Source organism: Perca fluviatilis, chromosome 3 (assembly GCF_010015445.1).
Source record: "Perca fluviatilis chromosome 3, GENO_Pfluv_1.0, whole genome shotgun sequence".
NCBI lineage: Eukaryota > Metazoa > Chordata > Actinopteri > Perciformes > Percidae > Perca > Perca fluviatilis.
This window is the reverse complement of record NC_053114.1, coordinates 15393324-15418857: the sequence shown is the minus strand read 5'-3', so window position 1 is coordinate 15418857 and position 25534 is coordinate 15393324. Positions and strand designations below refer to the sequence as shown.

Below are 25534 nucleotides of genomic sequence, written 5' to 3'. Positions count from 1 at the left end.
TCGGTGTGAGGACTGGCGTGGCCCGTGCGATACAAACACAATGGCAGAAAATAAAAAAAGGAAGTGGTCAAATGAGATTCTGTCTATTTAAAGGATAGTTTAATGCCGAACACCATACTAACACTCATGTACAACATCATAAAAGTCAAGAGAATAGACACATTAAAACAAGGTACAAACAATGTCTTTATGTACAATCACCTCCCCGGGACTTCCTGTGGTATTCCATATTAAACATAGTAAATATAAAAATAAAAACCCAAGTAATAAACTGTTCCAAGATTGTCTGTAGCTGGTTATGTTACCGACCAGTGCCTTACTTGGAGCATGAAATGTAGTCGGGCAGCTTTTTCGTTTTTGCCAATCTGCATCTCTATCCTAAACATTTGGTGTGTTTGCTTCCATCCTGCTCATGTTATGAACCATATGTGAAAAATAATAAAGATAATAAAGATCTGAATGTGTTCCTAAAGTTAATGTTAACAAAAGCCTGTTGCTTATATGTCGATTTCCGCTGTAAAACACACTCGCATTTAGCGTGATGGATATCTTCCCATCTCCAGCTTACATTACCTACAATATCTACAGGGCCAATTACAGTTTTATTAAACAAACTGCAGACGGGAAAAGGCAATAAAAATCCTTAGTTTACATCCCTCTTTTAAGGGAATACAACATTCACATTTGTATTTCAGCAAGAAATACAAACTGATAGCTTTGATAAACTGCCTCAAAATGAATTATTATTATTGCTTGCTTGTTTTCTTAATCTTTAAACTGTACACAAGTCACAAGGCTGACGTTCACATATTGACCTTCTATACATCAGTCAGTGTTTGTCGCCAACACTGGGCATAAAAAATACACCAACTATTGTACAGGGTGACACATTGCGAGAGCCCTGAACCTGTCATACCGATTCCAACCATTTGGTAAAGTTTAAACACAAGAAAAAGTTGATAGTACTGTTTAGATTTCAGTACAAACGGACACATACTGTACTTTCAAAAAAAATAAAAATAAGAGAAATTGCTGCTCAGCTACATTCAATCACCTTAAAACCACGAGTGATACTAATGCCAAAGACTCAAGGTAGAAATGCGCAGAAAGGGGTCGAAGCGCGTATAAGAGGAGTCATTTTTCTACTAAACGAAGACTTTAGGGACAACACGTTCTACAAACCACAAACGAAAAAGCTCTCTAATATCCTTTGGTAAAAAAAAAAAAAAAAAAAAAAAGGTTACAATTTTGCATTTTGTCTGCAACCTCTAGCTAAAGACTGATACTGTGTGTGTTTTAATATACGCTACACATCAATGACATCGGATAAAAAAAAGAAAGAAAAGAAAATCTTGATATAAACACATATTTACACTAAATGCTTGGGTGGTCATACATAGTTGTACTTGATACACAATGCTGGAATTGTACCGACGCCAGGCATCTACCCGGCAGAGGCCAGAGATGTTTTGTTGTTGTAATTTTCTGTAAAATGTTGTGGTTCTCGAAAAACTCGTATTTCATTGTTTAGTTTTAGTTATGAAATGTTTAACCATCTTTTTTGTGTGTGTTTCAACTGTGAATTGCTCCAAAGAGAAGAAGTGAGTGAGTGTTTTCTCTGTATATTCATCTCATGTAAAAATCTGCATTTAATATAATAACGATGGAGATTCTGAGACAAGCAGGGTTTTTTTTTTGTTTTTTTTTCTTCATATAGTGACACCTGCAAAACTTCTAGTTCATATACATTGCAGAATTTGCAGCAAAAGCTTGAAAGTTTGGACAAAGTTCCTGAATCTGTTCTGACACAAACGTTTTGGCAACGGAATCCAGTTAACAGCAGGTTGTAGAAATCGGTATGAAGCTACTGTGTATATAAAGTCAACACTGGCAGTTTGTTGTGTGAAGACAGTCACTGCCACAGTTTATCTTTCAATAAAAGGGAGACTACAGTGTTCTGTACTTCACCCGGTACTTGTTAACGGTGATATAATGGAGGACCTCCGGGTCGCAACTAGTGGTGCAGGGCAATAGGCCTTCTCGTCTTTCTCCCATCAGCCACTTGCGGTTGTCGGCAGCCATGTCGCTGGTCACGTGCTCTTTGGCCCATGTGTCCAGCCAGGCGTGAAAGCGTCGGTGCAGGCGCGTGTTGACTCGCTCTTGGGACTGAAAAGACGTCAACCAGAACAACACAGCTCAGCTACTGGGATTCACAGAAAGTCACAGAAATCTTTAAAGACTTATCTCATTCACACAGGTAGTATAACATCACAACAAAATGCATCTATCCACTGGACTGTACCCTGCGGCAACAAAAGCAATGTGTCTTTTGAACGTGACGGCCCTTCTTTAGGTGACATCTAGTCTGGCTTTGCCAGGCCTTCCTCCACAAGCGCTGCGGAGGAGGGTCTGGCTAGTCCCTGCAGCAATCCGGGATGGGAGCGAAACGCGCTCCGGTTTATTGGCTTTTCTTTAAACCAATCACAATCGTCTTGGGCGGCACTAAGCGCTGCACGGAGCCCCGTTGCCGCTGCAAAATAGCCTCGGGAAGGAACTTGTTTTGGTGGAACATGTGTACGTTTAAAGGTTGTTTTAGTTGTGCAACACAAAACTCAGATTGGACAGACAGTCTAGCTAGCTGTCTGGATTTACCCGGCAGAGATCTGAGGAGCAGTTAACCATAGTCCTCCAATCCAAATCCACCAGAGTTTAAAATGCTAACACAAAGAAAGTGGAAGGTAACGGACATCTGGCCCAAAAGAGGGACATCCGGCGGAATTTCCAGCAGCAACAGGGTAATCGCGGAAGTGAAAGGTCGTGGATATAGACTAGGTGACATCTGGTGGCTACTCCGGTGACCGCCGATCCATCCACATTCACTGGGGGGCATTGTTTCACCACAGGATGAATGCTGAAGGGTTCTTGTTAGCTATATTAGCTTTAGATATTAGCTTTAACAATACAGCATACAAACCAATATAATGAAGTATGAAATGTGGCAAAGGTTTTCTAGTCTGTTAAAACTTGATAATTGTATACATAATTTTTTTTTTTTACGAATGATTAAAAGTGGGACAAACTGAAACAACAATCCACTACCTGAAGAGTTATAATAATTTGCAAGGAATAGTTAATATTAGAGCAACCACAAATGCTGGAAAATCTTCCAACTTGATAATACACCCAAAGACATCATTTAGCAGGTTTACATTTATTTGACATTACAGTTAGAGGACTTCTGCGAGCATTACCTTGGGTTTTGGAATCAATTTACTTTTGTAGTTATGGCTAAAAAATGAAAATCATGTTACTGCAGATATCTCTGTATATCCACCTGTAGGACCGATTTTTAGGGACAACTGATCCTATGTTTTTGGTTAAAGTCAAGGAAAAACAGTTGCAAAAACATAATGCCACTATTGGGAATAACAATGTTCATTATTATTTATGTATTGCCGATTGTCTTCTGTGTTAAAACAGGTGGAGTTTTTGGCCTATGCCTCCAATGTTGCAGCAGTTGTGCAAGTTGCAGTTGGCTCTACTGTTCCAGCTTTTTAACCTTGTAAATTCAATTTTTAATAATGAATACATGTTTTTCTAATAATTACAATAGAACAACATATTATATGTTCTGCTTGCTCTTACACGTCATTAACAATATGCAATCTTTAAAGCTGTAGTGTGTAGTTTCTGTCGCCCCCATGAGGAACTGTAAGTAATGACAACAACACTGTTGTTGCATAATCGTGCACGTGCCCCTCCTCCACACAGCTGCTTGTAACCAAGGAGGACACGGAGGATTAAAAACACATGACAGACTCTTCAGAAGAGGTAATTATCTTCACTCGAGTTTCTACGCGTGAAAGTCGCCGGACGACGCCATGTTCTAAACATAGCCATACTGAGAAATAAAGAGAGAGTTTATTTGAAGCTTTATTTTTGTATCAACTCATTTGGCAATGGCTTGAACGTAACAGACGTTCATTAATATAGCATAAGTTACGCACTAAAGCTTTAACAGAGTGAAAAAAAGATGATGACCAGTGTTGGGAATAACGCGTTACAAAAGTAACGCAATTACTGTATTCCTTTTTGCTGTAATACAGTAACATTGTAGAAGCATTGAATGTCTGTCATCATATTTTAGGATATAGACCCTAAAAATAAATAGTCTTTTTTCATTAAATCATAACTCGTCAGATTTCTGAACATAAACACATAGGCAGCGGGCTAATCCAATAAGGGCATACAACAATGATTAAATAATAATACAGAAACAACGCTCTCGAGTTATTGGAAATGTCTGAATTACACGAGCCAAAAACAATCCTATACCACTGGAATCTAATTCTACAAATAGTATAACACTAATAATATTAGTGTAGCCTAATCTTTATCTGCAACTGTGCAGAAATACCGGGTTTAAACAGAATACGTAGACATGCAAAAACATGAATCAAGCTTCAAACTATTCGGTACAGTCCTATAACTATTAATAATAACTTCGTAGCAGACAAAGGTGGGGAGTATGCAACTACTAAATTTATAAACACTATATTTTGTGTGCTTACCTGATGAGCTCGTGTGAGTGCGGTGTGCCTGTACATATAGTCTTCCGACTTGCAGACATAGACCATCTTGTAGGAGTTGAGCTTGAACATGCACTCCATCTTTAGCTCGCTGGTGCCGTCCTGCGACTTGTCCGAGGGGACCTTGTTCATTCTCTCTTGCTGCAGTTGCTCCCATCCTCTCTGGCACTTCCTTATCCGTCTCAAATTCCTGAAGGCCAAAAAAGAATGACAACCATGAATAACACTGACTGATCCCAGAGAAGGTCTTTTTTGATTACGCCACACATCAAAAGGGTGCATCACGTTTACAGGGAAAGTTCGCACAAATGTAAAACTGTTTTATTAACTTAAGCAATGTTACACATGGCACAATTTGGGTTTTGACAGTACGCAATGTGCAATTTTAAAGCCTATGAGATGTGGTCAGGCACAATACAGGACATTAAGCAAATTTGAGAACAGTAGAGTCAAATTTGAGAGGACTGTCCCTTTAAACAATTATTTTTAAACCCATGCATTGCAACTCACCCAGGAACCGAATTAGATAGGGAGTCAAATCATTCGAGGGAAATGTGGATCTATAAGAGCAGCAGAGGCAGCAGTCGTAATGTTTCTGTACAGTGCACTTCCGTTGCACAGCCACAGTTCAGATCTAAATATGCTTGGCAAACAAATATTTATTTTAAGTGGAAATTGATCCCGATTTTGTGCAGGTAATAAAAAAGAAAAAGAAAAAAAGCAATTATTCACCCCACCTGAATGAAAGTTTTAAATGTGTACTTACCACTGAGGGTACAGGTGAGCGGGGACTGAAACCATGAAGCATATTTTTTGCATTCAGAGCTCCACTTAAAGACATGACAGTGAGGCCAATTTCAAGTAAAAACTGTTAGAAACAAACACTAGAAAATTGCTGCACGATAGGATACGGATCCAAAATATGAGCTAAGGATACTTTGATGTGCACATACTTTCACCAACAATGTACAGAGTGTTATGATCATGAGATGAAGACCCAACACAACTGGCAAAGAAACTGCTGGAATATATATATATATTTTTTTTTTTTAACTGCTATTTCCGAATTTTGTGAAGGGAGTCTTTTGACCTGTTGTGCTGCTGATCTCTCATAGATTTGATGGAGAAAAACAAATAAAAAATAAGGGACAAGATGTGGGTGAGCCCACTGATAAATCATAGTCAGGTACCCAATTTATGCAATGGGTTAAATAAGATTCAAACTAAGAGCAATATTTTTTTTGTGTTTTAAAAAGCCTTTTGAAATGTTTTAATGGTAATGGACAGCCATCTCAAAGAAACAATAAAACTGAAAAAGCACCAAAAAAGCAATGACAGACAGGCGTTATGTGCAACACTCATCTGGAGCTTTAAGACACAACCACGCCTCCATGCACAGCTCTCAGGTGTCGGGAAAGAAATACACCAACATGACCATACAATTTAGACAATCATTTTATTTACAAACACTACTCCTCTGTACAAGTGTTGCAGATAATGTGCTTGACCAGAGTTTTTAAAAACTTACAAGTACTAATTTCTGTCAAACCAGTGGAAAAAAAAAAAAAAACCTCACCCACAACAAAAAGTTGCAACGGGAGTGCACTGTTTCCACTGAAATTTATTACAAACATAACACTATAGTATAACAGACTTAAACAAATGGACATTTGAACATGTACAGTTGCAAACAGTGACTAAGTCAAATACAGGACCTTTGAATCTGAATACAATCACAAACAAAGGGCATGATATGGTAGAAAAGGAAACCATGACTTCACTGTTCTCTCTTGACAAAGTCTCTCAGGTCCAACACAACAGCTTCAGTCTCTCAAACTCAGGTCAAAGACATCGTCCAAAAATGAAATTAAAATGAAAAAAAAGAAGAAGAAAAAAAAAAAAGCTGGAACCCATTTGTTTTGCTTTCAGTTTGTGCATTCAATGACTTATTTTTATGTTACACAATGGAAATCGTCATTTCAATTCAGTACAATGTGAATGATCAAACCCATGATTCCGTATAGCTGTCAGCTAAGGTGGAAATTCGAAAAACCCACGATCAAGCCAAAACCATTTTAAAAAATCTTTACCATTAATAAATAAAATTCCCATTAAAAAAAGGAACTGAATCAATGAATAAATAAATTCAATTTCTTTTAAAAGACGGCCATGTAAAGTGCAATCTTCCATGTGAGGCAGAGGTCAGAAACTGAAAAAGTCGTGTTCACAGCCAATGAGATTCTTTACAAACAGGAGGGCATTCAGGCACTGCAAGCACTTCACTGGAACTATGGAGTTACTCTTTTTAATGACCCTTCTCAAACCCTTGTTGTTGTTGTTTGTGTGTTACTAAAAAAGCTGAGGTCTTTTGTGATTAGAAAGAGCTTCCTAAGTCAGGCTTGCGCAGAAGTGCCACTGTTTCTATCTCTGAATGAGTTGGATTTGGCAGCTGGTTTGGCTTGTCAACAGTGGAGTGGCTGCTTAGCTGACTAGAGCCTCAGGACAGAAAGTATGCAGACAAGAGGGACACATGGCTGGGGCCTCACCTGGGGAGGAACACCGGCTTCTGGGACAGATGCTCACGCAGCTCTGGGGATGCAGAATCTGAATTCAGGTATCTACCCACGTAGTCTGACCACCTCTGCGGAGTATAGACATACTGTCAATAAGTAACATCAAACTGCAGACGGATATGATTAATGCGGTTCAAAAACCGTGTAGACATTACACTCGTCTGTAACATTCTGGTCAGTATACATCTTGGTTACAACTCTTTGAAAAATGTATAATTAAAATTTATATTATATTTATTTTATTTATTTATATCATATTTATGTTATGCATCTATGTAAAAAAAGAAGAAGAAATAAAACAGCCACTATTTTGGATTTTTTTTTTGTGTCAAGTTGTCCTGAAAACCCAGGCATCATACACCCAAGGTTTTTATTGCTAACAATTACTTTAGCGGATCTTTTTTTTTTTTTTAGATAAATGATTGAGCATTTGGTGTATAAAATGTCCGAATATAGAGGTGACAGACTAATAGTCCGAAACACAAAAATAATCAATTTACAAATCATATAAAAAACACAGTAAAGCAACACATTCTTCTCACATTTCTAAAAGCTGGAACCAGCAAATATTCCAGCTGATCGTGCATTGGCGCTTAATAACAAAGACTTACATTTTTAAACGCCCATCAAAATATTTGGGGTTTTGTCTGCTTATTACGTTAAGGGACTAATCCTTTCGGCATCAATACCCATTGATGTCTATTTTTGGAGGTCAAAATATTAGAAACATGTTACGATATAAAGCAAAAACAATGCAACACCACCATGCACAAAATATTAATAGCAGGGTTGTACTAGATAACATCTAATAAACTGATGACTACACTAGTATGAAGTGTACTTGAATATTGAATGAGTCGTACCTCTGAGTCCGCTGGCTCATCAGAGTTCTCCTCTTCTGTGTCCAGCAGCTCCATGGCCAGGCTGACAGATCCTCGTCTCTTTACAAACATCAACTGAACAAGACACAATCAGAGGAAATGTCTATAAACAAAGTGTTCAAAGTAGCTGAGACTGATGTACGATATCATCGTAATCGTCGTCATCATCATCATCATCATCATCATCATCACTCTCTGGGCTTGCGGTACCTTGAAGCAGTTCTCATCCGACATAAGCTGCTCCGCTTTGCGCTGGTAGGTCCCCTCTGCTGTGGCCCTGGACGTCTGCGTGGACAGTAAGCCCCCCGTGGCTTTATTGGCACTTTCGCTCAGGTACATGTCCGTTACGCGCGTACATACATCATCAGTGACAAGGTGCTGGAGCTGTGAAAGCAACGGGTTTAGTATGTAACAGTTGTGACCGCAAATGCAGAAAAGAATTCGCTTGTCATGATCAACCCCCCCCCCCATCAGCGCAGAGGTTATTATTTAGGTCATTATTATTTGCACAGTTAAATAATGTTTGAATTTGAATTGAACTGCATACGGTTAAAAAGTTAGCAGTCAACAAGTTGTGCAACATAAATCAAATGATAGAATCTTAAACGTGCTGACCTGCCGGACGATGCTCTGGATGAGTTTGTCCATGGTGAAGGCGATGTAGGCATGGATAGTAAACATTTCCCTCAGGGAGTCCTCGTATTGAGTCGGCTCCATGTTTCCATCCAAAAGATTACGCACCATTTCCAGGAAAACTGAGTAATAATCCTCTACATCGACATCCACTGCAGGTAGAAAATGTAGCAAATGTGTTAAGTTATGTGGTGAGAAATGATGACGTATGGTACGCCGTGGTTGTGTAGAGCAGTGTTTCTCAAATGGGGGTACGTGTACCCCTAGGGGTACTTTGGAGTGCTGCAGGGGGTATGTGAAATCTTTGCAAAAATGCTAACTTAAAAATATGTCATGCCTAATTCCTAAAATAATTATACAACAATAATGAATGAATTAAGTGATGGATTCTTGTAGCATTTAAATGTTTTTGTGTAAAAAAAAAAAAAAAAAAAAAAAAAAAAGGTTGTTGTTGGTTGTGTGTAAAAAAAAAAAAAAAGGTTGTTGTTGGTTGTGAATCTATCTGCCGGCGCCATATTGTACCTCTTTATATTAGACTTTTTTTTTCTACCAAAAATGTTTTGTGCCGGCTAAAGTACCCCCTGTACTTTAGCCTAGAAATCTAGAAGCACCCTAGCGGCAGAACATTTTATTTGCAGCCAGGGGGGTCTAGGCACTTTCCGTTGGCTTGCGAGCTGGAAAAACCAAACTCTAGTCAGGCCAATCACATCGTGTATAGAGTCGGTGGGCGGGCTTATGGCTGCTGCTGCTGGGAACAGCGGTCTTCTGAAGACTTTGAGTTAAGCTTTTCTTTGAGAAAAGAACGGCACTGAAATCGAATTAAAAAAAAGGAAGATGTGTTCGGAGTTTTGCCGACTGGATACGGCAAAAGTTTAATCTATCAACTAGCTCCGCTACCTTCTTGGTTGCTCTGCCTGGTTGTAGCGCTATCCTATTGCGTGCAGAGGGAATTTGAAAGACAACCGTTTAATCCCCGCCCCTCGGATTGAGCCCTGCCAATGGTGAGTTCCCAGACCCAACATCTTGATGTGGGTCTGGCTTGTCAGGCTAGGGGTACTTGCCTTAAAAAAGCAATTCAAAAGGGGGTACAATATTGAAAAAAGTTTGAGAAACACTGGTGTAGCGGAATCAAAATCAACGTCAGTGAGGATTTGCAATCATACAAAAGCTTCGAGATTAACTTAAACCACTGGTCGTCTAACTTACTTGGCTCCTTCATCTTCAGTTGGATTGCTGGATTTTCATTTTTCTCCCTTTTGAGCCCCAACACTTCTCTTTCCCACTCTCGCTCACGGGCGTCCTCCTCAATCTGCTTCTCGGCTTGCCCGTAGATCCGCAGCAAACGAGAACAGAGGATGTGGTGAAGACGAAGGAAGATGTACCAGTAGTTGTTCACAAAGAACATGTTGTAGGCATCATCGGTGCCTCGCAGCTTCTGAGCTGCCGTGTTGCTGAAGAGGAGCTTGGACTTCGACGGGCTGCTGCCTGGCAGGCCGTTGTGCTTCTTGGGGCCGCCTGGATCCATCTCCGTGTCGTCTTCTTCCTCCTCCTCCTCAACATCGGAGAGCTCACCTCGCCGTGCGAACAGCAGGTCAGGGATGAAGTGGTGGATGATCTGCTTGATCTTGTACTTGTCCTCTTTCTGGATGCCCACCTGTCGTTTGACGTGGTGAATGATGAGGGCGGCAGCGTCCTCCATGATTTGGCTGTCCTCGTAGCACTGGGTGATGTGTGGGCCGCTCGGTGGCGGTGTGGCAGTTTCCTCAGATGCACGATCCTGGTGCTACAGGACAGAGACAGGAGTAGACGGGGCTAAGTTTTGAGGCGTTCCTCTGATTAGTGAGTAGCGTTCTGCATGCTGTAAGTTCCACTTACAGCTTCAACACATAAATTCAACTGACTGTATCAAAAACGACGATCATGTTTACTTACGTCATCATATAGCATCTCAATTTCATTGAGTAAGGTCTTTGAACGCAACACTTTGGTGTCATTCTGCTTGAAGTTGATGCCTTGATGGTCCAGTGACTTCAGGTAATACTTTTCGTTTTGCTCCCGCCAGATTTTGTTGAAGCCTCTCTGGGCTTCTCTCCACTCCTCTTCCTTCATTTTTAATCTGAAACAGGGACAGAAAGAACGTGATGCACAAACCTTTCGTAAACATTAAATAGGAACAACTGTCAAGCCCTGACCAGAGGCAGATACGTGATTAAAAATCAGACCATTAACCTTTTCAGCACGATGGGAACAGACACAGCTGGGTTTTTCTTGAGCCCGTCGATGATGTCGTGGGCCTTGTCGCCATATATCCTTTGGATAGCTTTGCGGTGAATGACCTCTGAGGAGCCGCCCATCGCGTTGTCCAACTTGAAGCGCAGCTGCTCCTCAGCAGACATACGAGAAAGCCTCCGCTGCACTGCCTCCAGGGCTCGTATCGTGGCAAGGTTGGCTTCCAACACGACATCCAGCTTAAGGGGGTCCAATCACAGTGAAATTATTGACAAATAAGTTTAGCTATGTCAGATTACGGCTCGAGGTACCTGCAGCAAGGTTTTCTTGGATATCTGAAAGGCTTTTCTGTGATCTTTTGACTCCTGAGTGAAGTGCATCATGGAGCGAAAGTCTTATAAGCACAAAAGAACCTGCAGTTTTTACTTTGGAGTGTGAGTGGACTTACTGGAATTGTTGGGTCTCTGTAAATTATCGAGTGTGGTCTAGACCTACTCTATCGGTAAAGTGTCTTGAGATAACTCTGGTTATGAATTGATACTATAAATAAAATTGAATTGACTGAGTATTCGTCACCTCAAAGCGCTCATCTTCACATCTGTAAATGTGCTCCTCATATTGAGTCTTCTTGGAGCTCACAAAGGTAGAATCCTCAGACCACGAAGGAAACGACACCCACGTGTCATTCAGAACCTGCAAGAAGACATTCAGTTAATTTCAAACGTCTGTTTAAGGAAAGCAGTCGAGTGAAAGCTCCTACTGGCCAAGCTGGCGAATTGACTAGCAGGAACAAACATCAAATAAAAAACACACAAGGCAGGAAAATAAGGTAATAAAACTGTCACAGTTCAGTCTGAATATGAACTGCACTCTACAGTATATACATTCAGCAATCCTATGTAATAAACACAATAGTAGTAATGTCTTAAATAAATCTCATTCCTCATATTTCAAGTCCTTCACAAAAGGACCAAACAGACAAGACAAACACTTACAGTATATAATGTATGTATGTATGTATGTATGTATGTATGTATGTATGTATGTATGTATGTATGTATGTATAAACATAAAAAATAATTTAAAAAAGCTAAAACTCAAAAACAAACCAACCAACCCAACGAACAGATCAAACAATAAATGCACTCAAATAACACTATTGTCATAGTCCCTAACATTAATGTAAATATTAATAAAGTTACATTTATAAGAGATTGCCATATCTTCAAAAAGTCAGAGGTTCTGCCTTTACTCTTATAATAAATTCTGTGTGAAGAAATCCTTTTAAGCTCTATTAAGTTGTAATGGACATCTGGTGTTTTTAGACTAAATGTTCAAAACGATTTACCACCAAATTAATTCAAAATGAAAATAATCTTTAGTTGCATTCCTACTTTGTTTAATTGCCAAATAACTTACTTATTATTCACCTTTGTCCATGTATCCACTAAAAGCACAGTTTATTGGTATATGGTGTCCAGTAAATGTTAAATCTACAAGAACAAAAGCTCAAATACATTGATACCATCTTACCTAGTAGCCCTGTGGGAGAAAATAAACTTTTACCCTTTAACAAGCAGACTTTCTTCAGCGACTCACCTCTCTGCACAGCGGCGTCCTTCCTGTGCACTTGGGCTGCTGGTAGCTTTTCGGCAGTGCTCTATAGCTGGACCCCAGCCTCTTACAGGAAGCATAGTCAATCTCCATGGCGATGCCCTCTGTTGCACGCTCTTTGGGTAAACTCTCTGCGTGGCTCGACTCCCCGTGACTAGACTCTCGGTAGCCCAGGAAGTTTTTAAACCATGTGAATAGCTCCGGGAATTTTCTGTCAATCGTGCAAAAATGCATGTGAAATAAACAATTAGTAGTGCGACGGGGGCCCGGTGGTTGACAGATACTGAGCAACATTGATAGTTACATATTTTTCCGTGATATATGTAAATGTGATGTACATGAATGTTGAAACAGATACTGTGTACATCTGTTTTTTTTTGCACCTTATCATTTTATTGTTCATATTTAGTTTTATTTGCACTCTCTCCCACTTTGTATTGTTACTGTTGCACAACAATTTCCCTAAGAAATCAATACTATATTCCAATCAAATCTAATTCCAACAGGTGCAACAAGGGGCATGATGTTATATCGGAAAATAGTTAAATACTGACACTAACTCACATTAAGGAGTAACAAAAAAACTGACATAGTTCTACCTCATATCCATAGTACTGAATGCCGGTTTGCAACTGAAGTGTTTTAGTATTATTAGTGTTATTATTTAGATGCAATGCGCAACAGTACAATTATAGAGGCAATAAAGCATACACAACAGAGTGGATGTATGTTTAAACTCACCCAAGAAATGGGATGACTAACTGGACCAGCTCGGCACGAGAGATCACTTCCTGGTTGAAAATGTGAAGACAACGCAGGAAGTTGTCGTACGCCTCAGAGCTCCGAAGAGCCTTCTTAACCTGTGAAGAGTGTGTTCAGTGATGGCACAAAAATAAAATTAACAAATTACAAAAGATAATTTTCTTTTTCATAAATATTTTGGTTGTCATCTTGTTATTGCATTATTTAAACAAACAATACTGGTACTGAATATAAAAAACACTGACCTTCTCAAAGAACATAGTTTCAGTGCTGGTGCTGTGTTTGCTGACTTCAGTCATGCCATGGTCCTTCCCCAATATTTTGGGCTTCTTCTGCAAGGGTATAGGACAAAATGATGACTTGCGCAGCAGGCTCTCAAACATGTTTTAAAATGTTCTAATACCAGAGAATATTATCATTATGTTTGAGTAGATTTAAAACACACCCAGTTGAAAATGTATCTGGTAAACGTAGCTAAAACGAATAGTCTAATAATACAGCCCTGCAATAAATCCTACCTTCATTAAGCGTGATTTATGGTTCTGCGGAGGCTCCACGCACAGCTTTCACCGTAGCCTACGTAAGTGGCCTGGGGTCTCGTTTATAAACGTGGCGTACACACAAAACGGGGCTGAAAATGTGCGTACGCCACTCTCCCACGCAAAGGTTGTGATTTATATAAAAAAAAAAATAATAACTTGACAGGAAAATGTGCGGTCGTCCACGCAAACTCTGACCCATGCGTACGCACATTTTCAAAGTCTGGAAATACAGCCGTTAAGCTCTCGCGCAATTGTTACCCTTAATGTCAACATTATCTGTCCGAACTTTAATACAGTTCGTGACCAAACCTGCATAAAGAAAAGTGTGTTTGCCCATTAGACTTTCGTCTTCAAATTGTATCTCGGGGTGGGGGATACCACTAGTTGATGCTGTGATTTTGGCAATGTGTTAACAATCACAAATTGTTGTAAACATATAAATACTGCGGTGACCCCCCGTGCGTAATGCTGCATGATGGCACTTGCTGGCCCTACAGGAGGACTCCGCTAATGATAGAATCAGGAGAGAAAGAGGCTTTTGGGGGGTGGGTGGCCTCTGGCTCACCCAGTGGGAGCATTCGCCCCATGTAGCCTGGGTCCTGCAGTGGCGCAGGGTTCGAATCCGACCTGCTGCCCTTCGCTGCGTGTCATTCACCTTCTCTCTCCCCCTTTTGTGTCTATCCACTTTCAAAATAAAAAAAAGGGAAAAGCCCCCCAAAAAAATCTTTATTTATAAAAAAAAAACAAAAAAAAAACAAAAAGGAAGAGGCTTCAGGGACCATGACGATGATAATATGCCGATTTAGATTCCCTAAATTCCCTTGGATCTATGTACTGAATTGGCCATCCCGGTCCAAATACAGGTCCTCGCCACTCGGGGGGCCACCGGCTGTTTCCAGAGGGAAATGGCAGACAGCTAAGCGTTTTATATACATATTATAATCTTCGACTTCATCACTAAGGCTTGTTTGGATAGTAGGGGTGGGGGAAAAAAATCGATACAGCATAGTATCGCAATATCTTTCGTGGCAATACTGTATCGATACACAGATGCCAAGTATCGATCTTTTATGATATATGTGTTGGTCAGTCTATCTGCTTACAATCCCATTTTGCAGCAATAAAATTGAAGTGAAGATGTCAACAAAATTTTCCTTTGGGGACATTATTTGAAATATTTGAAGTTGGAAAAAAGGTAATATATTGCAATATATCGCTGAATATTGCAATATGTTTAAAATCGCAATAATATCGTATCGTGACATAGGTATCGTGATGATATCGTATCGTGAGGCCTCTGGTGATTCCCACCCCTATTGGATAGAATATATAATTCTGTTAAATTTTATCATATAGGTCTGGTATATCGAAGCTGTCCCTGAGTGCCGTAATGCCTGACGTTTTGGACGGTATTATTAATATAGGTAGTCTATAGATTAGGGCTGAACGATTAATTGCATTTGCGATAATATCGCGATATGTTAAAACGCGATTTCCTAATCGCAAAGGCTGCGATTTGGTCTCGATTTGATGACTCGCAAGAGCAAATCAGTCTGCACTACGCAGAGAAAGCATCAACTTAGCACGCTAACGCTACACTGTACCTTGAGCTGATCTCTGTCATTCAAACAATTCTGAGTTGAAGTTTAAAACTTTTACAGCCATTTTAATAAAATGAAGGGTTTTGTTTGGGCTCGAGTCCATACATGCATGCATACATATATATATATATATATATATATATATATATACACGCATGCATACACATATACATACACACATATACATATACATATACATATACATATATATATATATATATATATATATATATATATATATATATATATATATATATATATATATATATATATATATATATATATATATATATATATATATATATGTGTTTTTACTTATTTAACTGTCTAGTGTGTAATTGTGTGTTGTTCATACTATACAATGATTTATTGTTTGTCTTTGTTGAATAATACAGAAGACAAAGAGCTTAAAAAAATAATCGAATATCGAATCGCAATCGCAATATTTGGGGAAAAAATCGCAATTAGATTATTTTCAAAAATCGTTCAGCCCTACTATAGATCAGGTTTCCCTACACTATGCGAGAACAAGCCAAAATTATAATTCAATTTGCCCCCGCTAGTCGTCATGATTCGGAGTAACGAAAGAACAACTGCCAGGGCCATTAACATACTGATCAGCATTCATAAAGTGCTTTGCATTGGTTATTTATGGTTAATAATGGCCGTGTACAAGGCGGGATAAGAGGCTGATTCACGTATGCAGACTTCACGTATGCAGATGTGCGTACGCACGATTTAATAAAAAAATGTTTGGGCGTTTTGGGCGTACGTACACTTTTAGTAAGGATCCTATGCACAGTTTTATGAATGAGACCCCTGAAGTTTATACTTGGGCGTTGGGGTGTGCGTCGAGTGTGTGTGGGGAGTGTGTGGTAGAGCGAGGGAGAAAGTGAGAGAGTGACGTTGATTAGCTTCGGAGCGAGTAGCGACTCTAGAGTCATAGTGAGAGAAACAAAGTGTCTCCCTTGTGCTCTCTGACCACTGTGGGAAATCTACAGCAGGACAAGTTAACCCTCTCCTTGATTTCATGTTGTTTATGGAGAAGCAGAACCAGGAAATGAGTACGGGGAAATGCAACGCTGCCAAGACACGACATGCATCGCCCTACGTGTTGATACATTTTTCGAGAGATGCACATCAGGCTACGGCGTAGGGTCCGGCATAGTACCGTGTCTCCACGTACCTACGGACGTAGCCACGGCGTACATTTTACGCAGATGTATAAATCACGCTTTATGATGTTTAGTTTTTGTTAAAACGGTGAGTTGATTTAACTTCATTCATCATTTTGGAGGCTGTAATTTGGTGAAGATGCTGCTGAACCGTTTGTGATGCGTTTCTATTATTTAGTCTACCCCCAAATATAAATTGGAGACAAATTCTCTTTGCAGCATACTGACATTTCTGACATCTATAATATAGCCGAAACAAACAAAGAGCCAAATATATGCAGAAAGTCAGCATGTAGAGTGGGGTGTACCTTGACAGGCGGCGTGGCTCCCACTCCAGCAGGTCTCCTGATTGGCATGCCATTCTGGCTCAGTCTCTGTTTGCTGTTCATTAAGGGTCTCTTTACTGTGCCGCCATGATCATTACGCACCGACTCGGCCCTGTCTGGTGTAGCCTTGCACAGCAGCTGAAAAGAGCATCACACATCATAATCTCACCAGAGACAAGTAAGAAAATATGAACAGGAAACGTCAAAGAAAATGTGTGTGAATGCGGCCAATTTCATAGAAGCTCAATAAAGAATAAAAAAGGGAAGCCTGTCCTGACAGAATAACAGACAGTGAGGGTACTTAACAAATGTGGGGAAACAAGTGACTCGGATGTTTAGACAATTGTTTCAAATGTGCTGTTATTTACTTTAAACCCAAAACATGGAAAGTTTGCTTACCACCGGTGCCAAAAACGGCAAAACCACTGATTTGAAATGATTATAGACCAGTTGCCCTAACATCCAGAGTCCATCGATTCCAACCTGCGGCCCTTTGCTGCATGTCATTCCCCCTTTCATACCTAAGCTGTCCTGTCACAAATAAAGGCCTAAAATGCCCCCCAAAAAAATCTTTAAAAAAAAAAATTTATAAAAATAATAATAATAAAAAAAAAGAACATTTTGTACAGAACAGAAAATTGTTTGAACAGATAATGGATCACTATAAAACAGAACTATATAAATTACTCCTGGTGTGGGAAATTCACACACACATCGAAAGTGCAGTGCGGTCATGGCTGAGCACGTGAAAACCGGCCAATTCACCGGCCTGTCTATCGGTGCATCTCTAGTAATTGTTTTCCGATTGTTAAAGATACCGGGGAAACTTCTATTAAAACAAGCCCAGTTGAATTGTATCGGGAAAAAAACAACAACAATGCTACATATTATATTTGTGTGTTGTTTTGTGATATTCCATAACATTTAACACTACTACAAAGGCTGACCATTTTTAAACAGAAAGACTTTGTTTCCACAGTCAAGACCAATTACGAGACCAATCACTTTAGTTTAATAAGTCCAGTTATAATGGCCGACGCTGAAGAAGTGTGTTCACAGAGACTTACCATTGAGCTGTTTGCATCTGGCAGGAACTGTCCAAACTCTGAGAGCAGGTCTTCCTGGTTCTTGAAGAGGCGTGCCACCTGAGTGTAGACCTCCTGCTCAGTCAGTGCTGGGGTGTAGTTGCTTCCTGCCTCTTTAGCATTTCGTTGTTCCTTCTAGAAAATTTAAAGAAAGAAGCTGTGAGATTACTGCTGAGAGTATCCCTACTGGGTAAAAACAACCCTCTATACTGTACATTGCCTGAATATTGTTTTTATTGGTGTGCATTTTCTTACCTGGTATGTGTGAAGGATTTCCAGGAAGGCTTTGTAGATGTCTGGCTGACCCTGGAAGCGGTTCTTGATCTTGTTGACATAATTTATAGCGTGGTTGAACTCCACAGGCTGGTTGTTCTGGAGAGGTGGCCCACTGGACGGCGTGCTGCTCACAGGAGTGTGGGACTGAACCGACGGTGAGCGCGGTGAGGCGTAGGATGGGATGGATGGGTTGGGCTGGCTGGTGGGTGTGTGGGCTGGAGACTGAATTGGCTTATGGGATTGACAGAGAAGAGCACAAGCATGTCATTACGCTCATCAAGTAAACATTCAGGTTGGTGTGCAAATGTTAGAACAATATAGAAGCTTATAGTCTACCTTGCTGGTTTGTTTGGGAGCAGGTTGGGTGGGGGTGGGGGTGGGTGGGGTGGTGGTGGTGGTGGTGGTGGTGGGGGTAGTGTGCGGACCCGCCTGTGGCAGACTCTGGTGCTGGTTGTGGCTTGCAGGTTGGCTGGATGCTCCACTTATAGGGATGTTCTGAACAGAAATACCATGAGGGGTGATGTAGTGGATCTGACCTGGCGTGGTCACATTGACTAGATCGTTGGTTTGAACCTCAATTTTATATCCAGGTGGCAAGAACGTGTTAAATCCCATAATGAGGTCTGGATGGCCCTTGAAGAGCTGGGACACACGGTTAATGACTCCAGGAGTGTCTATGCTGTAACAACAGAACAAGTAACAGTAAGTTAGTATCTGATTCATCATCAACTGGGCCCACAGACATTGTTCCGCATGTTACATGCTTAAACTTGACACAGAAATACTATTTATGGATTTTCTCCAAACGATGCCGATAAAATTAGTCCTCACCTCTGTGACTTGAACTCTTTCATAATATCAAGGAAATCATTATAAACTTGTGGCTGGTTTCCAAACTGCAGCTTCACTTGATCCAGATAGGATAAGGCATCTTCAACCTACAAAGTAAAGAGTGAAAAATAAAAATTAGTTAATTGGTGACTTCATTATCATATGTCACAACACTTGGCCCAGGTTGCTGTTTCTTAATTTATTTTGGTGGGTATATTCTAAAATGTGTATATTTGTCCATGTAAGGGTTAGAGGATGGGTACCCGAACCAAGCCCGACGGGTTTGGACAGATATTTAGAAATTATGTTCGGGTTCGGGTCGGGCTCGGTCACATCAGCGCGATAAGGCATTGAACATTTTAAATTTAAAACAGCTTATTATGTAGGTGCGCGCCTATGTTAACGTGCGCTTGTTGCCCCGTGTGCTCTGATGCGCTCATCTGTTGACATTTCCGAATGCCTTCCTACAGTTGCTTAATAAAAACGGGCTTTCCACACAAACAAACGTACATGTGTCATTAGTATGAGAAAAAAAAAAAAAAAAAAAAGAGATTTTAACAGTGTCTGGCTCGGACATAAATATCTTAATGCCTGTCGGGCTCGGGCCGGGTTCGGTTACTGCTCTGTTGGACGCGGGCCCGGACAGAAAAATGCGGCCCGATCCGCACTCTAGTAAGGGTACCTTCAGTCGCTGAAACTGCTGTCCTTGGGTTGAAGTCATGGGTGCAGGCGGATGAACGTGACCTTGGACCAATGCAGGGCCCTGGGACTGAACTGCCAGGCTGTGTGCATGGGGACCAACATGAGGTGCAGTATTGTTATGTCCATGTCCGTGTCCACTTGCGTTCTGAGGCATTGTAGGCACCTTTTTAAAGGAAGAAATGATTAGATTTTTAGGATCTATAAAAGCTTAAATATAATCATGTCTTCAGTGGTGTTACAAAAAGTATTGTTCATATTATTACAAGTATACTGAATAAAGGGCTTTTCTTAAAACTTCACATACTTTTCAATAAAATTCAGTTCAGATGCTGCTGCATCGAGAAGAGCCACTTTAACAGGCAGTCATTCAAACATACATTGTTTTTCTTTCATTAGATTAGCTCACAGTAAGAGGAAGTTAAAAATGGTCAGGAAAGATGAAGGCTGCAAAAGTTTAAGGTTTTGTCCTCCATCCTTTAAAGGTTTTGAGCCAATGTGGGTTCTGACTTACATCCATATATCCACTAAAGGCCAACTTCACTTGAATTTGGCGCTTAGTAAAAGTTAATCTAAGACCCTGCTCCGGAGGCTGTTGTCCAAGTCGAATACATTGATGGCGTCATACCTGGTAGCCTTGGGGGAGAGAATACTGGATGCCTGTGGATGGCTGCATGTTGTCTGCAGCTGCCTCTATCACAGTAGAGGCCGGGGTGAGGGCCCGGTGCTGGAAGCTGTCTGCAATGCCTTGAACTGGGGGACGACGTGTTTGCTGTTGCTGGGGTGCAAATATTGGTTCCTGGTCCTCCACACGCCTCTTCATTGTATATGCATACTCAAATGGGCTAAAGTAAACAAAGACAGAGGGACAGTACACAGGCTGTTTTAAACGGTCTCTAAACAAATATTATTCAACGCTTTCTTCAAGAATGTGCATTATACTCATACTTCTTTAGCAGTAAGACTGAGACAGAAATAATCAGGGATAGACATACAGTACAGGCCAAAAGTTTGGACACACCTTCTCATTCAATGCGTTTCCTTTTTATTTTCATGACTATTTACATTGTAGATTCTCACTGAAGGCATCAAAACTATGAATGAACACATATGGAATTATGTACTTAACAAAAAAGTGTGAAATAACTGAAAACATGTCTTATATTTTAGATTCCTCAAAGTAGCCACCCTTTGCTCCGATTACTGCTTTGCACACTCTTGGCATTCTCTTGATGAGCTTCAAGAGGTAGTCACCTGAAATGGTTTTCCAACAGTCTTGAAGGAGTTCCCAGAGATGCTTAGCACTTGTTGGCCCTTTTTCCTTCACTCTGCGGTCCAGCTCACCCCAAACCATCTTGATTGGGTTCAGGTCCGGTGACTGTGGAGGCCAGGTCATCTGGCGCAGCACTCCATCACTCTCCTTCTTGGTCGAATAGCCCTTACACAGCCTGGAGGTGTGTTTGGGGTCATTGTCCTGTTGAAAAATAAATGATGGTCCAACTAAACGCAAACCGGATGGGATGGCATGTCGCTGCAGGATGCTGTGGTAGCCATGCTGGTTCAGTATGCCTTCAATTTTGAATAAATACAACAGTGTCACCAGCAAAGCACCCCCACACAATCACACCTCCATGCTTCACGGTGGGAACCAGGCATGTGGGAACCAGGCATGTAGAATCCATCCTTTCACCTTTTCTGCGTCGCACAAAGACACGGCGGTTGGAACCAAAGATCTCAAATTTGGACTCATCAGACCAAAGCACAGATTTCCACTGGTCTAATGTCCATTCCTTGTGTTTCTTGGCCCAAACAAATCTCTTCTGCTTGTTGCCTCTCCTTAGCAGTGGTTTCCTAGCAGCTATTTGACCATGAAGGCTGCTAGAACTCTGTGTGGCATTCATCTGGTCTCTAATCTGAGCTGCTGTGAACTTGCGATTTCTGAGGCTGGTGAGCAGAGGTGACTCTTGGTCTTCCTTTCCTGGGGCGGTCCTCGTGTGAGCCAGTTTCGTTATAGCGCTTGATGGTTTTTGCGACTGCACTTGGGAACACATTCAAAGTTTTCGCAATTTTCCGGACTGACTGACCTTCATTTGTTAAAGTAATGATGGCCACTTGTTTCTCTTTACTTAGCTGATTGGTTCTTGCCATAATATGAACTCTAACAGTTGTCCAATAGGACTGTTGGCTGTGTATCAACCTGACTTCTGCACAACACAACTGATGGTCCCAACCCCATTAATAAGGGAAATAAATTCCACCAATTAACCCTGACAAGGCACACCTGTGAAGTGAAAACCATTTCAGGTGACTACCTCATGAAGCTCATTGAGAGAACACCAAGGGTTTGCAGTGTGATCTATAAAAGTGCAAGGGTGGAAAAGGGTGTCTACATGTTTCGTAATTTCATATTTTTTGTTTAGTTATTTACATTATTTCCATATTTATTAATAATGTGTTCATTCATAGTTTTGATGCCTTCAGTGAGAATCTACAATGTAAATAGTCATGAAAATAAAGAAAACGCATTGAATGAGAAGGTGTGTCCAAACTTTTGGCCTGTACTGTACTTTTACAAATTAATGTTAATGCTAAAGTTTGTTTTTTTTTAAGAGTAAAGTACTTCAGGCAAGTATCAAGAAAATGTCTACTACTGATGTCCAGTATCACAATAAAATCCGTACCAAACTTTCTTTTCTAGCAAGTTACCTCATCGTTGTTTGAGACATGCCAATAGTCCACGTTAGTTTGGCTGCACACACTCTGACATTGTAATTGTAATCTAAAGAGAATTCTGATAAATAAATCCTAAATTTATGAAATGTATCACATTAGGTTTTTGTCCAGATTCAGTCAGAAAGGACATGGACAAAATGGACATTTTACATGTTTACAATTGAAAAACAAATCCACAAAATGCAAATCACAAAAAAAAAAAAAAATTAAATCAGGGGGAAACAAAGACAGAAAAGTATTACTTCAAAACAAAAGCCGAGAGGAAACTATTACACAAACTTATTGTCCAACGGTGTCCCTAAATAGACGTGCCGTCATAGCTCAGCAGAATGGCTGTGGCAGCCAGTTAGGGACTGTCTTTCAATAATAGGCATAAAAAGCTTCTTTGTCTGTTATATAAATAAGATGCAGGGAAGTTACCAGTTATTAGATTAATATCATTAATCATAATGTGCAATGCAAATATAATTTGCCAGACTATAATTTATTTACTTCTTCAGTACTGTAATGAAACTAATGTTTAACAGACACATTCATTCTACCATCGATTATCCCTAAATGTGTCTTATTCTGTAATTTGGTGCCTTGGAAGGCTTTGTGTCCAGACATCACACTTTTTAATAGTATTTTCCAGTTTACACCTCAAGACAAGGAACTCACAACTTTGACTGGAGATGTAAAATCTGAACTATTGGTACATTTACTGATAATATATGTGCATATGACTATAAATAACTTTAAAGTTGGTAACAAAATGTATACACTTTAATTTAAACAAGATGTGCATATACACATAATGTATTAACACACTTATGTAAACAAATATCAAATAATTAGTTATTCATGCGGATGAAACTGTAAAATACAAAACGTTATGATCCACTGTCAGGTAAATTTTTGAGTGACTTATCAATATACACATTTAGAAAAAAATAACACCCAATTTGTCAATATAAATAATCAATTTGACGATTGCATAACAAAAGAAACATGTAGCCTCTTTCTATGCTCCAAGCACAGTCTAAACATGTACATAGAGAAAAGTAATTTATAGATGTTCCCTAAGAAAACGTCATTGCAGTCGGTCAGCGGAGAACAGACATTGTGCCTCGCTGCACCACCAGTTTCGGAAAACACGGCGGCTGAGCGCGGTCTTGAATCGCCGTAATCGAGTCTGTCGCATATCCAGCGCCACACTTTCTTTGCCGAAACGCGAAGCAAATACGACAAACAGTAAAATATGGCGAAATTAGTCGACTAGCGCTACAAAATAAGCTAATTTTTTTAGCTGTCAGCCGACACTTTACAGGCATGTAGGCGCTGTCTCGCTCGCTCGCTGAAGCCCTGCCTCATCCCCTCCCCCTCTCTGACAAACACCGAGCTTAACGCCATCCGTTCTTCGGTGAGCAGACCGCTTTTGGTTGTCTGATGGCTGACGTTGGCTTTCGTCCTAGCTCGAAGTTATGTGGCAAGCAAGCTAATCTGTACTATGTGCAAATTAAAAGCTATTTTTTAAGAAAACAAACAGCGAATCTCGGTCCGTCACTCCCGGGTCCCCGCTGACAGTCCTCAGTAAAAACATCCAGATGAGCTGAACGTGTTGGCTAACTGACGCTACACTTGCTGGTTGAAGATATCGATAAGAAAACACGCTTCATCGCAGCCGACAGCGCGACAACACCGTCGGCTTCTTAGCTCGTTTATAACATATGGGCTACCGTGACACCAGGGTAGTTAAATAAAGTCACAGTCAGTCATTAATTCGGACTATGCTAGATAGCTAGTTATGTTAGAAAGAACGCTAGCTGGCTAGCAGGCTAACATTAGCTTTCACATAACGTTAACGTCGCATTGACGCCAAGTTTTGCGAGAAGTTCGACTGAAAAATACTTAGTTGTCACAAAACCGTCTTCTCCGCCAGTAACGTTTGCCTCAGTAAAACCTCAACACAGGCAGTACAATAAGATATATCAAGAAGAAACTAACAACAAAAATGCATGTTGTCAGCAGGTCAGTCTGCTCAGCGTTAGCATGTCAGCTAATTCATGGTCGCCGCTCTTAGCTTGCTAGCCTACACTAGCTTGACTAACTTATCGGCGCTGCAAGCTAATGTAGCCGCTACTGAAATTCCACATGTTTTGTTGGAAGACGAAAATACACCAACATATTAAGTCATCACCGGAAAGCAGCGAGCATTCGATAGCTATCTGGTCTGTTTGGCAAGGTTATATAGAAGCTAACTAAAAGCTACGTTAGCACAACAACCAACCCCCATCAGTACAGGGTCTCTTTGGCTAACACTAGTTTAACTTACCTCGCAGGACTGCCACCAGCAACAATTTGACACACCAGTGTACCGGGATCCAACCAGTAAACCGCTATTCGTGCATTCACCTGTCCGTGACAAAAAGTGAAGTTCTGAGAAGTGGTCTCAAATAGAAATGTCAAAAATGAAATTGGCCGTGGAGGCTACGTCGCTAACAACAGTGTATGTATGAAGCGGTGTTCCTTGAACATAGAGGCGTGTCTAACATGAAGGCGGGCTAGTCTCCTCCCAGTCTAAACTGGGATTGGTCAGATCTCCAGAATGAAAACAAATACAGTAAGGGCAGTGAGCCAGTGTCTTTGGTTAAAGGCGTCTGGTTTAGTTTATGGTCATGCCTAATATAATACATCCATGGGTCATGTCCTTCTTATATACTGTCTATGGTCATGCCAAGTGCAGGTTTATCTGCACCATAACCTCCATGTTGCTCGTCTGCTACATTATAAGTGGATGTGTATACTAATTTTGAAAAATATGGATTTCCCATTTTCCATGCCACCTAGAGATAACTTTATGAAAGCTATGCATTATGTACTAAAGTACATGCCAGATCTTAAAGCCTGTGAGAGACACACACACACACACAGATCTACAGAATGAGCTATATTTACATATATGTCCCTTGGAGGAGTAATTTGACATAGCCTTTTTTTTTTTTT

General features: G+C 40.4%; 1 protein-coding gene across 3 annotated transcripts; it reads right to left on the bottom strand.

Annotated features, from left to right (window-relative positions):
- Positions 1-82: 82 nt before the first annotated feature.
- LOC120555952 (paired amphipathic helix protein Sin3a-like) lies at positions 83-25074 on the bottom strand. Of its 3 annotated transcripts, XM_039795175.1 has the most exons (22): positions 22523-22684; positions 20445-20661; positions 19800-19982; positions 19118-19224; positions 18623-18965; positions 18266-18517; positions 17993-18145; positions 16908-17063; positions 13527-13613; positions 13261-13379; positions 12505-12730; positions 11482-11598; positions 10906-11144; positions 10609-10792; positions 9883-10459; positions 8659-8828; positions 8254-8427; positions 8026-8118; positions 7136-7230; positions 5356-5380; positions 4572-4779; positions 83-2166 (listed from the first exon to the last, which is right to left on the bottom strand). In XM_039795175.1, exons 1-22 carry the CDS (start codon positions 22540-22542, stop codon positions 2015-2017), a joined length of 3897 nt encoding a protein of 1298 aa, XP_039651109.1. In that variant the 5' UTR covers positions 22543-22684; the 3' UTR covers positions 83-2014. The 3 variants fall into 3 exon arrangements, with proteins under 3 accessions (XP_039651109.1, XP_039651108.1, XP_039651107.1); XM_039795174.1 differs by lacking the exons at positions 5356-5380; positions 22523-22684 and adding an exon at positions 24864-25074; XM_039795173.1 differs by lacking the exon at positions 5356-5380 and having other exon boundaries at positions 22523-22683.
- Between the last annotated feature and the right edge of the window lie 460 nt (positions 25075-25534).

Coding starts and splice junctions, on each gene's coding strand:
- LOC120555952 (XM_039795173.1), bottom strand. CDS start 22,542: ATGTCTCAAACAACGATGAG. Junction 19,983..20,444: donor CTCTCCCCCAAGGCTACCAG/GTATGACGCCAT, acceptor TCCTTTAAAAAG/GTGCCTACAATGCCTCAGAA. Junction 13,614..16,907: donor GAGCCACGCCGCCTGTCAAG/GTACACCCCACT, acceptor ATACCCTTGCAG/AAGAAGCCCAAAATATTGGG.